Here is a 21,629-nt window from a genome sequence, read left to right as displayed (position 1 = left end):
TCCCTTCCTGTCTTCCCCCCTCCCCAGATCCTCTTCCCATCCTTTTCAACACATAACCTCCAGAGTAACCGTTCTTACTTTCGTGTTTTGTTTGGTTGAAGTTTTTTTTAAGGGAGAGATTGGGCCAGCTGCCTTTCTTATGGCTTTGAATTTATCAAAATGTTACATGGACAAAGTTTAAAAATCAAGTAATACTGAAAAGCTTATGAAAACCCAGATCTTCTTCCCTCTCTTTACTCCTCCACGAACTGCCCAGCCTCCCTCAGACTCAGTAACTGCTCACTTTGTTGCTCGTTCTTCTGCCATGAGGCACCATGCTCTTAGGTTAGTTCTTGAGCCATCACTTTCAGACATGATCAGTTGACTTCCTATTATAGAAGATAAAGATTTTGTTGTCATACATCCCCCGGCCCTCCATTCTCCCAAAATAGTTACATCACAGTTTTGTTAATTCAATAATGAAAACATAAAACTAGCACGGTTAGGTAAATATTGTTTGCTTCAAATGCTACATATTTTTTCTGTATTTAAGTTTTCTTCTTGGGACTTCTTGGTGCTGAAGAATTTTTAATTTGTTACTATTTTAAAACTTGCAGATTTAGAAAAGTCCTGATTTCTGGCTATTCTGAAAAAGGCAAAAAAGACTTAGTGACTTAGCAAGACCCCGTCTCAAAGTAAAAATGTACAAAGGGATGGGACGTAGCTCAGTATAAAGGCCCTGGGTTCAATCTTAAGTACTGCCCTCCCACCACCACCACCGGCCAAACAAAAAACAGGCAAAAGGCTGGGGATTTAGCTCAGTGGTTTTGCTGCTTGCTGCGCAAGCACAAGGACCCAAGTTTGATGCCCAGTACCAGGAAAAAAAAAAAAAATGGCAAAAAAGAGCCAGGTGTGGTGACGCACACCTGTAATCGGAGGATTGCCATGAGTTTGAGGCCAGCCTGGACTACATAGTGAGTTCAAGACCACCCTGGACTACACAGCGAGACCCTGCCTCAAACAAAACAAAACAAAAAGTAATGCTTTTTCCAAGTTCATTTGGCATTTAACTATTGGTAGCTGCCAGTGTTCTGTAGTTCCCAGGACTCATATCCTACCTGACTTCCTTTAGGAATTTGTGTTTACAACTCCTTTGCAAAACTTTTCATTGACAGGTAACAGCAACAGAGAATTACATTGCTTTGTGTTCTGAAAGAGGAACTGATTTCATCTGAAATGACTTCAGTTTTGTAGTTTTCTGACCCAGCCATTGTGACTGATCTTAATGCTATCTAAAGGGAATCACCAGAGCCCCTTTACACCCCAACTCCTTGCTTTTGTTAATATAAAGTGAGTTAATGGCTGGGGATTTAGCTCAGTGGTTCTGGTGCCGGCCTCGCTAGTGCAAGGTCCTGAGTTCGATCCCTGGTACCAAAAAAACCCCCCCAAAACAAAAATATAAAGTGAGTTAAGGTGTAGAGATGGATGAACCTTTGTACACTGTTGTGGGAATGTAAATTGGTGAGTCGTCATAAAAAATAGTATGGGGAGTCCTCATAATTAAAAACAGAACTACCATATGACCCACAGTCTAATCCCACTTCTAGGTGTATATTCAAAGGAAATGATATATGAAGAGATATCTGCAACCACCTGGACCTGCTATGTTCATTGCAGGATTACTCACAGTAGCCAAAGTAATAGTATCTATTATAGGGTGGATGAAAATGTGAGATATTTACACAACCATGTGCTTACACACAGTGCAATATAGTATTCCACAAAAATACACTCACAAAAAGGACGGAACCTTGTATTTTGTGGCAACGTGAATAGACCAGGCATAGAAAGATAGATACCTCATTATTTCACTCATGTGGAAGTTTTATTATTTTTTTCATGTGGAAGTTTTAAAAAACTGAACTCATAAAAGTAGAGAGCAGAATAGTGGTTATTAGGCCCTGAAGAATATGGGTAGAATGAAGGGTACAAAGTCATAGCCAGATAGGAAGATTAAGTTCTGATGCTGTGTTCCACAGAAGGGTGATGACAGTCAGCAATAATGTATTTTATAATTCAAAATAGCTAGAAGAGAGGCTTTTTAATGTTCTTATTGCAAAGAAACGAGAGGTTTGAAACAATGGATAAACCTAAATATCCTGAGTTGATCATCACCTGTCTATAAAAGCAGTGGAACATCACACTGTATCCCATAAAACATAGTTACTATGTATGAATTTTTAAAATTATGATGTGATGGAAACTTTCAGCCATGCAAAAGAAGGAAATGCTACCATTAATGATAGCATGGATGAACTTGGGAGGACATTATTCTGAGATAGCCAGACACAGACAGGTATGGTACGCTCTCACTGACATGCAGGATCTAAAAGTCAGGTTCAAGGAAGCAGAGATTACAGGGATTTGTTGCAGGGCCTTGGATGGGGCAGGGGAGAAAGGAAATGGGGAGGTGTTGGTCAAAGAGTGCACATTTTCACTTATAAAATGTATAAGTTCCAGGGATGTCTGTATAGCATGGCGACTGTCGTTAGTAACCTTGTATTGTTCACTCGAAATTTGTTAAGAGCAGATTTTAAGTGTCCCTTTCCCCTTATACACAAAGAGTAATTATGGAGGTGATGACTTTATCAGTTAACTTGACTGGTTGATGAGTATACAGTGTATATAGGTGACTAGTCATCATATTGTACATCTTGCATATTTATAGTTTTTATTTATGAGTTAAATATTTTAAAATTTAAAAACCATTAAAATGCTATTACCACTACACCACTAATGTTTACAATCAGCATTTTTATAAATTAATTTTAGAAAAATTTAAAGATTTTATATGCATATATATTTCATGTGAGAGGAAAGTACTAATTAATTTTGTTTAATACAGACTAATTTTTATTAAAGATAAAGAAGGGTAATATTTAACCATCTCTCCAGTATATTCTACTTTCTTTCTCCATGAATTTGACTATTCTAGGTAATTCATGTAGATAGAACCATAATATTTGTCTTTTTATAATGGGCTTATTTCACTTAATGTAATGTCCTCAGAGATTATCTGTGTTGTAGCATGTGTCAGAATTTTATACATGTTTTATGTTTGTCACCTCTTGGCTATTCTGAATAATACTGGTATTGTTACTAGATTTTGGAGTGCTAGAGTTTGTGGTGCTAGATCCCCTTCTAGAGGTGGTTTCCAGGTTCTTGTTTTGTAGTGCAGGCTGGCCTTGAACTCACAGTGATTCTCCTGCCTCAGCTTCTCAAGTGCTGGGATTACAGGCATGTGTCATCACCCCTGGCTCTCTAGATTCTTTTTGTCCTAAATAAAGAATTGATCAGGACAAGCACAAAAGGTAGCAAGGTTTTACATTTATTAAAGGTAGGGAAAGAAAATGTCCTCTGCAGAGCGAGTTTGGAACTAAGTAAGAGTAGGGAAAAAGAGTATATTCTAAGGGTTGGAAATTTAGCTCAGTGGTTTTGCTGCCTGCTGCGCAAGCGCAAGGACCCGAGTTCGATCCCCTGTACCAAAAAAAAGAGTATATTCTATAGGGTGAGAGTAGATCACTGTGGAAGGAAGAGCACAGTAGTAGAGAGCTCAGTGACGACTGCACTTTTGTATCTCCCACTCCTCAGGCTCATGCAGGTCTAGGCTGTCCTGCTGAAAACCTGCACAAGCTCACCTGAGAGGAAGTGAAGAAGGCACTCTCTGAGGGCGCACGTGCAGGACTTTGGGAACTGTTCTGATCATGGATTTTCCCAGCCAGCCTACCATGCCCTGATCTCCTGCTTCAATGTGACTAATGATTTTGAGCACCTTTTCATATGCTTCTTGTCCACTTGTTATCTCTTTTTTGGTTACTGTTTCTTCTCTATGTACTGGATATTCTAGCCGGTATAATAAGGCAAGAAAAAAGAAATAAAGGACATCTGTATTCGCAGATGTTTACCTGTGTAAAAAATCTAATGGACTCTATTTAAAAATCTCTAGTTGATTTCTTTAGCAAAGTCACATATAAAGTCAGTTACATTTCAGCCCGGCTTGGTGGTGCACACTTGTAATCCTAGCACTTGTAAGGCTGAGGCAGGAGGATCACTGTGAGTTCGAGGTCAGCCCCAGCTATGTAGTGAGTTGAAGGTCAGGTTGAACTACCATATATAGTGAGACCCTGTCTCAAAAACAAAAAACATCAGTTACATTTCTATATGGTAGCAATGAATGATTGGAAATTCAGCTTAAAAGAAAAGTGTATTTTATATTGGCATCTAAAATTTTAAGTTCTTAGAAAGAAATCTGACAAAGCCTGTGTGTTTGTCAGCTTTCCATTACTGTAACATGCTACTTGAGATAATTAGACAAATAAAGGTACAGGTGTGGTTCATGGTTTCAGAGATTTCATGATCGCTTGCCCCTGTTTCTTTGGGCTTATGGCAGTGCAGTACATTATGGTGGGAGCCCATGGAGCAGGAGGTCTGTTAACTTCATGGCAGCCAGGAAAAGGGGTGGTGGGAGAGGGAGGAGGGAGAGAGACAAGACACACACATACCAGGACCCCAGTATCCCTTACAAGGGGGTGCCCCAGGGACCTAATTTCTTTCCACTAGGCCTTCCACCACTTAAAAGTACTACCACCTTTTAGTATTGGAGGCCACAACCAGACCTTTAGATATATATGGGTCATTAGAAGTCACTTGCAAAACCATAGCATGTGAAAGAACTGTTCTTGGTAAACTATAAAACACTGCTGAGGAATTTTTAAAAGATCTGAATAAATGTAGATGTAAATCTTCTTGGACTAGATGACTCAATATTGCTGAGACGTCAGTACTTACATTTACCTGTAGATTTAACCAACCTTAATTAAAAAAATTTCAGTAGGCTTTTCTATTTTGGTGTAAAAATAGGCGGAATCTAAAATGCTTATTAAAGTGCAAAGGATTGAGGATAGTCAAAGCTTAGTTTTTTGTTTAAACAACAAAATTGAAGGCCAGCATTAATAGATTTCAGGACATTTTTTGAGAATGGGTCTTGCAGTGTTGCCCAGGCTGGCCTTAAAGTCCTGAGTGCAAGTGATCCTTTTCCCTCAGCCTCCCAGTTACTGTACTGGCTGGGACTGGTGTGCACACTGCACTAGGCTCCAGATTTTAGGCTTTTTTGGGGTTGTTTCTGAATTTTCTAATCTGTTCCATTGATGCTCAGATCTGTTGTTTTTTTTTTTCCCCCAGTATCATGCTGTTTTTAATCACAGTAGCTTTGTATTATAATTTCAGGTCGGGGATTGCAACGCCCATTGCCTTGCCTTTGTTGCCCAGAATTGTCTTTGCTATTTTGGGTCTATTCTGGTTCCAAATGAATTTTGGGATTGTTTTCTCTAATTCTGTGAGATATGCTGTTGGAATTTTGATCAAGATTGCATTAAATCTGTATAACAATTTTGGTAGTATGGCCTTTTTCACTATATTGGTTCTTCCTATCTGAGAACAAGGGCTATCTTTCCATTTTCTCATATCCTCTTCTAATCTCCTTTTTCAGAGTACTGTAGGTCTTTTACTTCCTTCATTGGATTGATTCCTAGGTATTTCATTGTTTTGGATGCTTTTGTGAAAGGTGTTGTTTCTCTGATTTCTCTCTCAGTGAATTTGTTATTCATATGCAGGAATGTTACTGATTTTTGAGTGTTGACTTTATATCCAGCTATACTACTGAATTTGGTTATTAAATCTAGAATCTAGTCTTTGGTGGAGTTTTGGGGTCTTCTGTGTAGAGTATCATGTCATCCACAAATAATAATAGTTTAACTTCTTCCTTTCCTATTATTGTTTCATTTCTTTCTCTTGTATAATTGCTCTGGCTAATGTTGCCAGAACTATATTGAATAAGAGTGATGACAGTGGACATTCTCCTCTTGTTCCTGATTTTTGAGTGAAAGCTTTCAGCTTTTGTCCATTTATTATGATGTTGGCTATTGGTTTGTCATAGATGACTTTTAACAGATTGAGATAAAGACCATCTATTCCATGGGCCTGGGATTTGGCTCAGTGGTTTTGCCGCCTGCTGTGCAAGCGCAAGGACCGGAGTTTGGTCCCCAGTACAAAAAAAAAAGAAAAAAAAAAGACCATCCATTCCAGTTTTCTGAAGGGTTTTTTGTTTTTAAATGATGAATGGGTGTTGGACTTTGTCAAATGCTTTTTCTGTATCTGTTGAGATGATCATATGGTTTTTGTCCTTGGCTCTGGTTGTTTTTTGTTTTTTGTTTTTGTCCTTGGCTCTGTTAATATGGCGTGTTATATGTATTGATTTGCATCTGTTGAACCATCCATGCATCCCTGGGATGAATTTTACTTGGTTATGTTGCATAATCTTCTTGATGATTTGCTGCATTCTGTTTGCCAGTTATCTTAGTAAGGATTTTTTGCATCTATGTTCATTAGGGAGATTGGCCTGTAGTTCTGTTTGGTGGTTGGATCCTTCTCTGGTTTTGATATCAGGGTAATACTTCCAGGAATGAGTTTGGGAGTACTGCTTCCATTTCAGTTTCATTAAAGAGTTTGAGAAGTAGCGGCATTAGGTCTTCTCTAAATTTCTTGTAGACTCCAGCAGTGAATCAATCCATCAGGGCCTGGGCTTTTCTTTGTTGGTAGATTTTTAACTATATCTTCAATTTCATTGACTGATACTGAGACCATTAACATTGATGGTTATAACTGATATGTATTGACTTATCCTTGTCATGTTATTTTCCTGCTGTTGGTTCCCTTTTTTCCCCTGTTTTATTACTTGCTTTGTGTGGTGGATTCCTTGTTTTGGGGTTTGTGAGTCCTTGTCTCTTTCTAGAGTGTCCTTCAGAGTACTTTCAAGTGCTTGTTTGGTGGTCATGAATTTCTTCAAGTGTTCTTTGTCATGAAAGTATCTTATTTCTCCATCAATTTTTTTTATTTTTTAATTTTTTTTTTGGTATGAGGATTGAACTCAGGACCTTCTGATTACAAGGCAGGCGCGATGCCGCTGAGCTAAATCCCTAGCCCTCTCCATCGATTCCCCCCCTCCCCCCGTACTGGGGCTTGAACTCACAGTCCCTCCCCATCGATTTTGAAGGATAGTTTTGCAGGGTACATCAGTCATGGCTGGAGGTTGTTTTCTTTTAGGTCTTGAAATACTTCACTCGAACCTCTCCTTGACTTGAGGGTTTATGTTGAGAAGTCTGCTGTGATTCTGATGGGTGTTTTTTTTTTTCTTTCTCTAACAGCTTTTAATATTCTGTTCTTGTGTTGAATTTCTGGAATCTTGATTGTTAGCTGTCTTGGTGTAGTTTTTTTTTTTTTTTTTTAGTACCAGGGATTGAACTCAGGACCTTGAGCTTGCCAGGCAGACACTGTGCTGCTGAGCTACATCCCTGGCCCAGTATAGATTTTTTTTGAATCATGGGATTTTAGGCATTTCTAAATTATAAAGTTACAAAAATGAAACCACATAGTAAGCTGGGCATGCTTACATATGCCTGTGTATCCCCTGCTGCTCAGGATGTTCAGGTGGGAAGATCGTGAGTTTGAGGCTATTCTGGCCTGCTTAGCATGAATACTTAAAATTACAAAACTTTAGAAGAAAATATAAGAGAAAACCTTTGTGGTCTTAGATTAGATACTTTCTTAAGTATGAAACTAGCATGATTCAAATAAGAACATATTGATAAATTGGTCTTTTTTTTAAAATTGGTCTTTATTAGAAATAAAAAATCTTTTCTTTTTAACAGACAGTAAAGGAATAAAAAGACAAGCCACAGAATGCAAGAAAATATTTGCAAAGTGTATGCCAGAAAAATGACTTGTCTCTAGAATACAAAGAATTCTCAGCTTTCAGTAATGAGAAAACAATGCAGATAAAAAATGGTCAAAAGATTTGAACAGAAACTTCACCCAAGAAGATATATACATGAAAAACAAGTACAGCCTTTTCAACAAGGATATATTTTAAGAAATATTTGGGTAGGCAATTTTGTTGTTCTATAGTCATAGAATGTAGTTTTATAAACTAAGATAGCTATGAGGTCACTAGATGATATAATCTTAGGGAATACTGTCATACATGCAGTTTGCTGTTGACTCATATGTCATTCTGTGGCTTGCGACTGTGTGGGAAATGTGCTCAGCATCATTAGTTATCAGAGATGCAGATTGAAACCACAGTTTGATATCATTGCATGTCTATTATGTACATACATTGAATTTAGAATGTCTAAAGACTGACTATAAAGTGTTGAAAAAGATGTGAACCTTTATGTGATGCTGGTAGGAATATTAAGATGGTATGCTCACTTAAAAAATGTATTTGATATTTTTCAGAACAACATATACCTATCAGATAATCCAGCCATTCTGTTCTAAGAATGGAATAGTTAAAAGCATGTGTCCTTAAGGCTTGTTCATGTGTGTTCATTACAGCTTTATTTGTAATAGCCACAAACTGGAAGTAACACAAATGCCTGTATTTATTGACGTAAGTGGATGGATAAATTGAATTACTGTAGTAATTCATATAGTGGAATATTTCTCATCAATAAAGAGGAATGCACAGATGATAACGGGAACAACATGGATAAAGCCTTTTTTTTTTTTTTTTGGTACCGGGGATCGAACTCGGGACCTTGAGCTTGCGAGGCAGGCGCCGGAACCACTGAGCTAAATCCCCGGCCCAACATGGATGAATCTTAATAATGAGTAAAAGAAGCCAGACTCCCCCCCGCCAAAGAATACATATTTTATTGTTCCATTTATACAAATTCTAGAGGGTAGTCTATAATGATAGAAAACAGGTCATGTGTTGCCTGGGGAGGAGAGGATACGGAGAGATAGAAATACAGTATATGCATTATATTATATGTTTAAACGAGATCTTAATAAAATTGTTTTGATAGGGCCGGGGATTTAGCTCAGTGGTTTCGGCGCCTGCCTCCCAAACGCAAGGTCCTGAGTTCGATCCCCGGTACCAAAAAAAAAAATTGTTTTCATAAAGCACATAAATATTTAAAACTTCAGGAGCTTGATTTTATTTTTACAGGTTTTGGGTTTAAAGACAAAAATCTTGACTTGTCAGATGTGGTAGCACACGTGTAATCCCAACTACTTGTGATTCTGAGGGAGGAAGTATCAGAAGTTTGTGGCTAGCCTGAGACCCTATCTCAAAAATAAAGGCCTGGGGTTGTAATTCAATGGCAGTACACTTGCCTACGTTGTGTGAACCCATGGGTTCAACTGCACTGCCCCACACATACACACAGAAGCTGGACTCAGCATTCATATTCTCTACCATGTAGTACTTGATCTCTTAATGTGTATTTTATCTTTTTTGGATGAAGTGTCTTGTGCTCTGTTTGGTATTTATAAATGAAATATTTAATGAGTGCTGGGAATTTAACTCAGTGGCACTGCGCCTGCCTCACAAGCACAAGGTCCTGAGTTTGATCTCTGGTACCAAAAAAAAAAAAAAGGAAATATTATTATTCCTAAACTAATATTTAACAGCCCCCGTTTCCTTTATTTTTTTGTGTTCATTACTAATTCATGATACATTCAAGTTGTTTGAATGTGAAGTTTTAACTCTAGGACTACTATAACTTAAAAGATTTAAAAAAAATATGATCTGAGTATTGTTCATTAAGTGTATTTTACTCAAAGGACAATACTCATAAGCCATCTCTTGACACTTCATAGAGAATGAAGCACATGAAACGATCATAGTTGTGTTAGAAATTAACATGCTTTGTAGGAGGAAAAATTGACAGGATGTTAAAAGCATTCTATAAGGTGTTAGTTTGATTATAAATTTAACTGGGAATATACTCATTGATTATTGTTAACTCAAGAATGTTTTAATTTTAGTGAGTCATGATAAACTATTTCATTTGACTTTATTTCTCCCGACCCCTCTTTTAGGAAATACAATAGCAGCCATGATAGAAGACAAAGGACCAAGAGTGACAGACTACTTTGTTGTGGCAGGTCTCACTGACACATCTACTCTTTTGGATCAAGAAATAAATCGCTTGGATACTAAGTCAGCTGGACCTAAAGCTCCAATTACAGATATTGCCATTATTATCACATCAGCCGGTGAAAAAGTACCTGAAGGGTATACTTGTGTGGAAGCCACTCCCACAGCTCTCCAAGCAAACTTGAATTATGGAAGTCTCAAAAGCCCAGAACTTTTCCTGTGTTACAAGAGAGGAAGAGATAAACCACCCCTTATAGATATTGGGTATGGTGACTTCTTTTTTTTTTTTTTTTTTGCTATAGTCAGGGCAATAAAATTCATTTAAGCTGGTGCCATAGTAATGGAAGTTTGAAGTCCTGTTGGCTTTATTATTTGTTATTTTAGACCAAACATAGTAACATATTGCATATCTGTACATATCCTTCCTAAATTTCTCTGCATTGCACTTGAACTGTTAGATTATTGCCTTTTAAAAGAAATGAAATGAAGGCAGAAGACTGTGAAATGTGAATTCATTTCTGCTGTACTTATGAGATAAGCTTATTAATTAAACATAGAAGAATGAGAAGGTATAATAACAAACTTTTAATTTTAATTTTTTGAGATAGGGTCTTGTCTTTTTGCTCAGTCTGGCCTTGAACTTGTCATCCTTCCACCTCAGTCTCCAGAGTAGCTGGTACTAAGGCATCTTCACTGCACCCAGCTAAGACACTATGCTTTAAAGAGTTCCTTGCATTTTTATGAAGCCCTGAACTTGTTTAACAAAGAAGCATTCCTGGTTTGAAAATGTAACTGGGGTCTGAGGGTGTGGCGTGTAGAGGGTACATTTTTGGTACTCTCCGTGTCAGTTGAAGGCACAGTCTGGTACTTAGCTTGTGTTCTAGCCTTTACTGTCCCTTCTTTAGCCATCTTTTAAAGACCACCTTTGAACCCTCCAACCCCACTACACCAGTCATAAATATGAATCTCTGAAAGATTGCTGTTCTTTGTATTTTAGGGGCACAACTTAAAAATAAAATGATGACTTCAATAATTATTTTTAGATGCTTTCAAGTTACAAGTGATGCATATACATCTTGCAGTTTTCTAAGGTTTATATTTTCTGATACAGTAGTTTACTGGAATAGGTTTGCTAGAGTGTATGGTTGTCTTTTATTTAGCTAACCGTGGTGATAAATGTTTCTTCCAGGTCAAATAATTGTTAATATCTACTGAAATATTTTGATATGTTCTTCTCACTTTACCCACATTCTTTCCTTACTCTTTTGAGGTTTGTAAAACCTAACAGCCACCTTAAAGACACACCTGAGCTGGGTGTGGTAGTGCACACCTATAATCCCTGCTCTTGGGCACTTCAGGCGAGAGATCACAAGTTCAAGTCCAGCCTAGGCAGTTTAGTGGCTGAGTGAGACTCTTAGGGGGTTGTTTGTCAGAGTGAAGGCCCTGGGTTTAATCCCTGGTGCAGCAAAAGACACACTTATTTATTCAATTAAATTGAAACACCATTTTAGCCTTGTTACTTACTGTTTCATAAATTGAGATGAGGTATTTATAAAAATACAGATATTCCTTGTTTTAAGGACCTAGTTAATGAATGCACTTACAACCCACTGCTTGGACTTAAAACCCATCTTTTTTTGTACAGTTTTATACATCTTGTTAATAGACCCTCAATGTCTCTTTTTGTACAGTACACCTTGTTTGTACAGTACTGTAATTTTTTCAGATTGTACAGTACAGTACTGTAGTTATATGTTCTGTTATACACTACAGTACGGCACGTAAGAGTTAGGCAAATAAAAGCAAAATCATGAAGTGAGAACTCTCTTTGACCATTTCTTTGTTCTGAATACTGTAATGTATTTATTATATGCAGTATATATTATATACAGTTCTTCATTTAGCAACCAATTCATTTAATGACTGAGGCACGGGACTGTTAGTCACTAAACAAGGAATGTTTGTAATAGTTTATTTTTTTTCCTGGAAGAGATGTTGAACTATAAAACCTGGTATGCCCATGGAAATACCAAATACTATATTCTATGAAGTATAATTTAAACAGGGTGATATGTTAGTTTATATATTAGATATTTGTATTAAAACAGATCATTTGCTGAGTATGGTGGCACATGCCTGTAATCCCAGCACTTTGGGAGGCTGAGGCAGGAGGATTACATGTTTGAGTCCAGCCTGGGTAACTTAGCAATTTAGGGAGACCCTGTTTTAAAATTTAAAATAAAAAAAGGGCTGGGGATGTAGCTTAGTGCAAAAGCCCTGGATTCAATCTCTGACACTGTAAGGAAACAAAACAAAACAACCTGTTGGGCACAGTGTTGCATGACTATAATTGGGAGGCTGAGGCAGAAGGATTTCGTTTGAGGCCAGGCTAAGGAATGTAGCAAGACCTAGTCTCAAAAACAAAAAAACAGAAAAGGGCACACAAAACCTTATTTGATCCCATTTTGAGTTTTTTTGTGTGTGTGTCTCCAGTGTGAGGAAGAGGTCTAACTTCACACTTGTGCATGTGAATATCCAGTTGTTCAGCACCGGTTTCTGAAAGGTTCTTCGTTTTCCATTGACTTTCCATGGAAAATCTTTTTGAAATGACCTGAGTGTAATACAAGGGCTAAATTTCCATTCTTTTCCACTGATGTACATGTCTGTTCTTAGGCCAGTACCGCATTGTTCTGATTATTGTAGATTTCTGGTGCGTTTGAAGTAAGGAAGTGTGAGTCCTTTAACTTTGTTCTTCTTTTTTCAGATTGCTTGGGCTATTCTGGGGCCCATGAATTTCCATATGAACTTTAGGATCATACAAAAAAGAAAAACAGCTGGGAAGTGCACTGTCTGTGTAGATCTGTTTGGGAAATACTACTATCTTTCCAATTTTAGTATATGTGGTCCTGAAGTGAGCACGGGAAATACTACTATCTTATCAATATTGTCTTTCATTCCACAGACATACGATGTCTATTGATTTAATAACTTAAAATTTCTTTAATGTTTTATAGTTTTTGGTCAGGATTTTTTGTTTTTGTTTTTGTTTTGAGACAGGGTCTTGCTATGTAGTTCAGGCTGGCCTTGAACTCACTGTGTAGCCCAGGCTGGCCTCGAACTCATGGTGATCTTCCTGCCTCAGCTTCCTGAATGCTGGGATTATAGGCATGTGCCATCATATCTGGCTTCAGAGGATTTTTAAAGGTAAAAAATGTGAAAGGAGTTATAAAGAAATTTTTTGTGAAAACATCTGTATACTTGTTCTAACTTAAAGGAATTGACCTGAAGATGTTTGTAGTGTTACCCTTGTATTTTTTTATATGTGTTTTATAGTAAGCAATAAAAAATTAAGTGGTTTGATTCTATTTATACTTAAATTATATGCTAGCTTTTGAAAAAAAATTCATAGATTTATATTTCCTAATGTAATAATTTTAGTTTTGGTTTGTAATTTAGATTTGAGAAACAATAGAAAAGACCTGATTTTTGTTTAAGAAGAAAACTAACATTAACCTGAAGTCTGTGTTTCTCTTCCTCCTCTCCCTGCCATGCAGAGTTTTATATGAAGGGAAAGAAAGGCTTATTCCAGGATGTGAAGTGATCCAAGCTACACCCTATGGTCGTTGTGCCAATGTCAATAACAGTTCGACCACTTCACAGAGAATCTTTATCACTTATCGAAGGGCTCCTCCAGTTCGACCCCAGAATTCCTTGGCCGTAACTGATATCTGTGTTATTGTGACCAGCAAAGGAGAAACTCCTCCTCATACCTTCTGCAAAGTTGACAAAAACTTAAATTGTGGGATGGTAAGAATAAAGTTGTTTTATTTTCAGTTTCACTTGAAGACAAAAGGGATACCTTTTTGGGCTCCTGTTAATTATTAGATGTGTATTTTTTTTATTAGTACTGTATATGTTTGCAATACATAGTAAATACATTCATTGTGGAGGATTGCTACATATACATAGCTCATCCTGATCCTAAGCATATAGTTTCTTGTCATATTTATAATGATTCTTGTTTTTATTACTGTTAGCTGAGTTTTATGATTGATAATAATTCTTAAAAATTTTATCTGATGATTTAGAATAAATCCAGAATGAAAATCCAGAAAAAGAATATTTTAAGTCAGTTTTTTACCCTTTTTTTGGAGGTAAATCCTGATATTGTCTGTTATATCAACATAGCAGTTTTGTTAGCTTTGGGTTCAGTAATATCCAAAAGGACACTTCAAGACAATGGAGGAGAGGTGCCTTTACATCTATTTATTTTATTTTATTTATTTATTTACTTTTGGTACCAGGGATCGAACTCAGATCCTTGCGCTTGTGAGGTAGGTGGCAGAACCACTGAGCTAAATCCCCGGCCCAACATTTATTTATTTTAAATACTGTGTTTTTGCATGGTTACATTTTAAAAGGACTTAAGTGAAGAAGAAAATTAGGAATATATTTGGTTTATAGTTTTATAAAGCTGAAGTTTACTATTGAGTCAGATTTACTTTGAAAAATATCTTCAGATTAAAGTCTTTTGGTTGGTTCAGCAGACATGATGTGCATCTGTGACCACTAGCGAAGGCATGGCAGTCTTGCAGGTGATGGCTTCATAGTTGCACCCTGACTCCATTTTCCCCTGCTCTGGGCTCAGTACTCACTCACTTTGTGCTTTTTCAAGCTGAAGTAGTCTCCGAATGATTACACAATTCTAAACTTTTTGAGACTGTCCTATTTTCTTACTCTTTTTTTCCTTTGGTGTTTCTTGTTTTAGTTTTCTCAACAATGCTTTGCTCTATTTTATACTATATAGTCTGTTTGATAAACATAGGATTTTGTTATTGTAGTTGGTGTTACTGGGGATTGAACACAGTCCTTGCACATGCTAAGCACATCCCTAGCCCTGTAAGCATAGGTTTTTAGTAAACTCTGCTGAAAAATCAAAATATTTAGATGACATTCAAGAAAATTAATTTCCCTTCACTTTTTTTTGTCTTTTGTTTTTTTTTTTGGTACTGGGGCTTGAATTTGGGTCCTTGTGCTTGTGCAGCAGGCGGCGAAACCACTGAGCTAAATCCCCGGCCCTTTTTGTCTTTTCTTACACTTAATTTCTGTTTTACAGTGGGGTTCCAGTGTGTTTCTGTGTTATAAGAAGTCTGTGCCTGCTTCAAATGCAATAGCATATAAAGCTGGTGAGTGAAAGATTTGTCTCTGTTACTGCAGTTATTGGTGCACATTAACATTTAGCTAGGAGAGACAAACTATGTTCCCTTATGTAGTTTGTGGAATTGCTTTATTCATAAATTGAATTGTCTGTAATTTCAGCATGTAAAGTATAAGTTCTTTACTTCATTATATACTATGATATATGTCCCCTCATCCCCAAATATACTGTTAATTAAATTTAAACTTCTATCCAAAGCAAGCATATGTGGACTAAAAACATTCAAGCTTTTGGTCTACACTAACAGATTTAACAATTTAATGGAAAGCTACTTACTCTCTGACCTTTTATATTTTGGCAATCAGAAAGGTGAAAAACTGCATCTTTACTTCTTATATTTCCTTCTCTTTGTGTGTCTGATTTGAAACCATATGTTACTTGCCATGAAAGGTGGACTTGCTTCCTTTCTCCCTTGTTGCAAAGAATCAGCTATATGGAGGAGAGGAGGGCCTGAGAAACTTTTCTGTCATGGAGTTTTTGAGAAAGCTATTGCCATATTGTTACTGCACAATAAAGTGTCAAGGGCTGTAAAGATTTAAATGTGACCTCTTCATCCCACTGGTATGGTGGGATAAAAACTGAAAATACAGGTATGCTCCAGTTGTAAAGAGAAGAAATGCTGGAATACTTCTTTGTAAAAAGAAGTAGTGCCAATTACTTTTTGATTATGCACAGTGTTTGAAATGAAGTTTTACTTCAGGGAAGTCAGGCAAATATCTGAAAATTCTTGATTGTGCGTATAAAAATTCATACGAGTGAATTAAACTAATTTATAATATAAAAAAGGCAACACTAATGATATAAATTTAGTATCATCTAAAAATACGATACAGCTAATACTGCTGTACTGTGTTGATTGTATGTGATTTTTTAAATTGTCTTTTTTGTGGGGAGGAGGTATCACTTTAAAAACTTGCAGAAAGAAGCTTTGCGAAAGTAGGTATTTGATATGAGACACTTATTTTAGAATACCGTGTTTCGGAGACTGATTTGGACTCAAAATCCTGATTTTCAAGTTTTTAACTTAGAATTGATCAGTATATAGGCAACATTAGAGGCTAATTAACTAATGCCATTGAGCTACTTTATTGTAAAGGGGCTTTTAAAAATCATTCTCAGAGTACTGTCTGTTCCGACTTTCTGAGTCTCACATATTCTGTACTCAGTCTCAGGGGTTTCTCTTTAGTTTACTTTTGTGTTGCATGCCTTTTACACTGCTTCTTGCTCAGCACGAGCATAGGGGTTGTGATAATTTCTGTTGCCTTGGGATTATTTCATAACACTTGTCTCTTCCCTGAATTTTTTTTCCCAAAGACTAACTGAAATTGTTGGTAAATTTTCCTCTGTCTTACCATTCTCCACAAGGTGTTGGGATATGTAGAAAAAATACATTAAGATTGCTGATCAGTATTGGTTGAATCAAGTCTAGGGTAGTATATTTAGGGTGTTTTTATACTTAACTGAGTTCATAGGTAAAATATAAAGGGTAAGTTTGTTTTGATTTCTACTATAGCACGAAAAGATTTGATTTGAAATTTCACACAAACACATACTCCCATGGAATTTGGTAATAAAATATCCTATTAACATGTATCATATATAACTTATAGAAAACTAACCTTTAAAGGAAATGTTTATCATTGTTTCCTTTCTCTAAAAGGTTTAATTTTTAGGTATCCAGAAGATGATTATGAGTCCTTTCCACTCTCAGAATCTGTACCCCTCTTCTGCCTTCCTATGGGAGCCACTATTGAATGTTGGGATCCTCAAACCAAATATCCACTTCCAGTTTTTTCAACTTTTGTCCTGACAGGTTCTTCAGCTGAAAAGGTATAATTTTGTCTTGTTAATTAAACCTGTTTTGTCCATGTTTTTACCTTTTTTTTTTTGGTACCCGGAATCGAACTCGGGTCCTTGCGCTTGCGCAGCAGGCGACAAAACCACTGAGCTAAATCCCCGGCCCGTTTTTACCTATAAATTAGTTACTATGACACAGCTTTATTTGAATGTTAGAATTGCTTGGAAGAAAGAAATTTAAATTTATACTATAATATCCAAGGTGTGAAGTCAACATGCAATTGTCATACAGAAGCAAATATAAAGTCTCTGGAGGGACACTTCCAAAACCTGGATCTAAAAATGAAATTACAGTAATGGAAGACAGGAAGAATCCTTATGACATAATATATAAAGCCGGATTACACCTAACAACATCAAAAGATGCTGTGAATTGAATATGTAACAGATGATTCAAGATCAAATAGAGGGATTCAAAATAACAGGGAAAGAATAAGATATTTTAAAAATGAATATAGGAATTGGGCCTGTAATCCCAGGAGGAGCTAGGAGGCTTAGGCAGGAGGATTGCAACTTTAAGCCTAGCTGAGCAACTTAACAAAAGTCTGTGTGAAAATAAAAACAGATTGAATGTGACTCAGTAGTAGAGTGCTTGCCTAACATGTGTGAGGCTCTGAGTTTGATCCCCAGCATTGCCCCCCCAAAAAAGACAAATTGGAAAATGAATTAAATGTATAGAAACTAGAAATACTGTCTTTAAAATTAAAATCCAGGTGGGCCAGGGATTTAGCTCAGTGGCACCACTCCTGCCTTACAAGTGCAAGGTCCTGAGTTCAATCCCCAGTACCAAAAAAAAAAAAAATCCAGGGAACAGGTTTATTTTATTTTAAAATTTTATTTTGAAACAGGGTGTTACTAAGTTGCTCAGGCTGGGTTTGAAATTTTGATCCTCCTACTTGGGCCTTCTCAGTAGCTGGGGTTATAGGCGGCATATGCAAACATGCCATCTCCATTTGTTCTTCCCTTCCTCTATTTCCTTCCTTTTTATTTTCCTTTTTACAAAATTTTTAAATTTTTGTTAGTACATGTTTGCAGTACACAATGACTACATTCATTGTGGGGAGTTGGGGCATGTACACAACACATCTTAATTCCCTTTGCATCCCTTTCCCCTCCCCTCCATCCCTCCTCTCTCCATCTCTTGCTCTCCCACTTCCTTCTGATCAAAAGTCAAGTTTACGTCCACTGTTAGTATAATAAGCCTTTTTTTCTAAGAGGAGGCACATCTAAATTCTGACAAAAATGACTTTCAAGGGATGGCAGTCCTGAGCCAAATCCCTGAGTTTCCATGCCTTTCCTTTCACCCGAGGTGTCAGTCTTCCCTATAAACATGGAGAGATTTGGAACTTTGGAAATTTAGAAGGGCAGCTGATGGCAGCCAACCTGACATGGAGGCCAAGTCTCAGGAGCTGAGTATTTTCTAGTCTGAAATTCAACACTGTGAGCTCGAGATCCTGAGAAAGGCATATATTCAATTTCTCTAAGCCTTGGTTTTCTCTTCTGTTAGGAATAATCCTTTACAGGCTCAAACTTAAGGTATTTTATAAAATGCTGATGTTGTTTTCATTTAAAAGTAAAGATAGAGAGTATAAAATAAAAATCCCGGTAACCCCCCCCCCCCCGCCAAAATGAATTTTTAAGAATTTAATTCTGGTGACCAAAAATGCCCTCTTCTAGCCCAAGTTTTCTCCCTTTCTATTATAAAATTGTATTATGTTTTAGTAGCAAGTTAAGATAATTACTCTGGCTGAATATGGCAAGCTGTAATCCCAGCACTATGAGAAGCTGAGGCAGGAGGACTGCAAGTTTGAACCCAATCTGGGCAATTTAGGCACTTAGCAAGACTGTCTCAAAACCAAACAGAGAGGGCTGGGGATGTAGCTCAGTGCAAAAGCCCTGAGTTCAATCTTCAGTACCAGCCAAAAAAAAAAAAAAAGATAACTACTCTAAAGGCATTGGAGTTTTCTGGGGGGAGCTAGGAATTATAATATAAAGAATAAAATTCAGTGAATGGATTAAACAACAGTAAGATAGACTGACGGGAGAATTAGTAAAGTAGAAGATAGATTTTCCTAAATGTGATACAGAAAATGGTAAAACATAAGACAGAATTGGAAAATATACAGGACAGAATCAGAATGTACAATAATAATTTATTGCGTTACCAAAGGGAGACTAGAAAAGAAAAGAGACAACATCGTAAGAGCATTGATTGAAAGTTCTAAGATTAATGGGAAGTCTTTAGATTAAAGATGCACTCTGGGCCGGGGATGTAGCTCAGTGGTGCTGTGCGTGCATTGCAAGGTCCTGAGTTCTATCCCTGGTACTGAAAAAAAAAAAATTAAAGATGAACCTTCAGCAGAAAATTAAATAAATAAATCCACCCCCTTTCATGTTACAGTGAAGCCATGGAATGCCAAAGACAAAAAACAAAATCATAGAGAAAATATATTAGTTGCTTGTGTAAAAGATATATTGTATAGGACTATAATAATGACATAAAATGATTAAAATAGACAAGAAAAATAAAAATATTAAGGAATAAAAAGCATATAACAGTAATGATAAACTTTATTAGAAAATTGGATAAAATAGGCAAATTTATTGAAAAAACCAAAGCTGACTTGTGAACCAAACAGTACATCTGTGGCCTCATTCTGTAAGTTTATGACCAATATATTAAAAATGATGTATATAGGGGATCCAGCATAGTGTCTGAAGATAATGATAGTCAGTACTATATTAACTGCCTTGCCTACAACTAAACTAACTTCTTAGCTTAATAGTCATTTAGTTTCTCCTGTTGAAGGTAATAAATATAACTGAAAATTTAAAAATCTTCAAATACTTAACAGTTACCAAATTTATTTTGATCAGTAGAGAACATCAAAGCCCCATTGAGAACACTGACTGGTCTGCTTGGGCTCATTCATTAATCAGGGATTACCAGTGTAAATGTCAGTACTTACGAAATTTATATTCTTGCTTTTGTGGTATTACTTGTTAAAAAATTGGAGATCATTTTGAAATAATTGTATTTGATAATGTATCTGTATCAGTAAGGGTTGCTGTAATATATGTGTAACGATAAATTAGACATATACAAAGAGGTTGGGAGGAAGGGATGGGTATTGTGTTTCACAGATGAAGTGACACCTTAGCATTATTATTATTTTTTTTTGGTTGGTAAAAGAGTGTTTAATAGAATCTTCAGGCAGATTTCCTACCTGCTTGCCATGCCCCTTTTTCCACCTTAGGGCCCTAAGATGTTTGGGGTTTTGTTTCACAAATAAGCAGCAGATGAAAGTACAAGGTACAGCACTGTACCTTGTAGTGAAAGGAAGCACTAATGTATAACATAACGTAAGGCACAAAATTTTGAAATAGTATATGTGCCCCATAATATACATAGGTCTGTGTGGTTGAATATGACCAGCAGATATTATCAGAAATTGAGAACATCATGCCATTTACATGGACTATGACATTTTACCTGTTATGGGGAGCTTTTGAAGGATCAAATCATTAACCCAAAAGGACTTTGAAATATACTTCCTTTTCTCACTGAGAGCAATTAGGGCTTAGTGGTTCCTTTGAGCTGTCCTGGCTTGAGTCTTGGGAGGTGTCAGTGAGTGAGATTGAGAAGCTTTGTTACTGAGTGAGATTGAGAACTTTAGGAGAAGTATGTATGTAATGAGTTCACTTTTGGAAAGAATGGCTTATGGTGCTTGTGGAACATCCAGGTAGAGAGATTGCCAAGGTGTTTGGAAATGGGAGTCTGGAGTTCAGGAAAGGGGTCACACAGATCCAAAAATAAAGATGTGTGTTTTGTTAATATAATGGTTATAGAAAAAAATTCTAAGAGAACAAAATTTTCCAAGGAGAATTAGAAGAAAAGCATGAAGTTAGAACCTTGGGGAATACCAGTGTTGAAGAGATGGGTAGCTTAATTGGAGCTGCTGTGGGGAAGAGAAAATGAGCCAGACTAAAAAGAGAAATTTGAATTGTCAAAGGTATCAAAGGAGTAAAGAATTTCAAGACAAAGGAATATCAGCTAGCTATATTTTGTTTCATAGAAAGATCAAAAGAAGTTAATCCCTGGAGGTAATTGCAGCGAGAAAGTCATTGGAGATCTGAGTTAAGATTGTTTTATTGGAAATAGAAAGTAGATTGTAGTGGATCTAGGTAAAAAATTAGAGGTACTTAATGCAAAAGAGCAGAGATTTCAGTAGGTTAAAGGTACTTGACCAAATAATTTAGGAAAAGAAAGTAATTAGGGCTACATAGGAGCCCATAATTAGGAAGAAACTGAAGGGACAAAAGGAATAAAAAGTTTAGATGTGACTGAAAAACAGGCATGGCTTATACCATATATAAGAATAAACTCATAGCTGGGTTCGGTGGTGCACACCTGTAATCCCAGCACCTATAATCTGGGAGGCTGAGTCAGGATTGCAAGTTGAAGCCCAACCTGGGCAGTTTAGCAAGTTAGATCTTGTCTTGAAATTTAAAAAAAATTTTAAAAATGGGCTGGGAATGTAGCTCAGTGTGAAGGCCCTGAGCTCGTAACAA

The 21,629-nt window shown here is 36.7% G+C and overlaps 1 protein-coding gene across 2 annotated transcripts in view; it reads left to right on the top strand.

The window, feature by feature from the left end:
- Positions 1-21,629, top strand: part of Dennd4c (DENN domain containing 4C) — a 118,363-nt gene that overhangs the window by 16,754 nt on the left and 79,980 nt on the right. Inside the window, exons 2-6 of one of the 2 annotated variants that reach the window (XM_004838332.3) lie at positions 7,746-7,977; positions 9,925-10,246; positions 13,537-13,789; positions 15,099-15,168; positions 16,861-17,030. In XM_004838332.3, the coding sequence (XP_004838389.1) occupies positions 9,942-10,246; positions 13,537-13,789; positions 15,099-15,168; positions 16,861-17,030 (798 nt within the window). In that variant the 5' untranslated portion in view covers positions 7,746-7,977; positions 9,925-9,941. The remainder of the gene's footprint in view (positions 1-7,745; positions 7,978-9,924; positions 10,247-13,536; positions 13,790-15,098; positions 15,169-16,860; positions 17,031-21,629) is intronic. The other variant, XM_004838333.3, reaches the window with a different exon arrangement.

The sequence above is a fragment of the Heterocephalus glaber genome, unplaced genomic scaffold (genome assembly GCF_053883595.1).
Source record: "Heterocephalus glaber isolate CG9 unplaced genomic scaffold, H.glaber_assembly_v1.0 deba00001481, whole genome shotgun sequence".
Classification (NCBI taxonomy): Eukaryota; Metazoa; Chordata; class Mammalia; order Rodentia; family Bathyergidae; genus Heterocephalus; species Heterocephalus glaber.
This window is presented reverse-complemented; position numbering and strand designations above follow the sequence as displayed.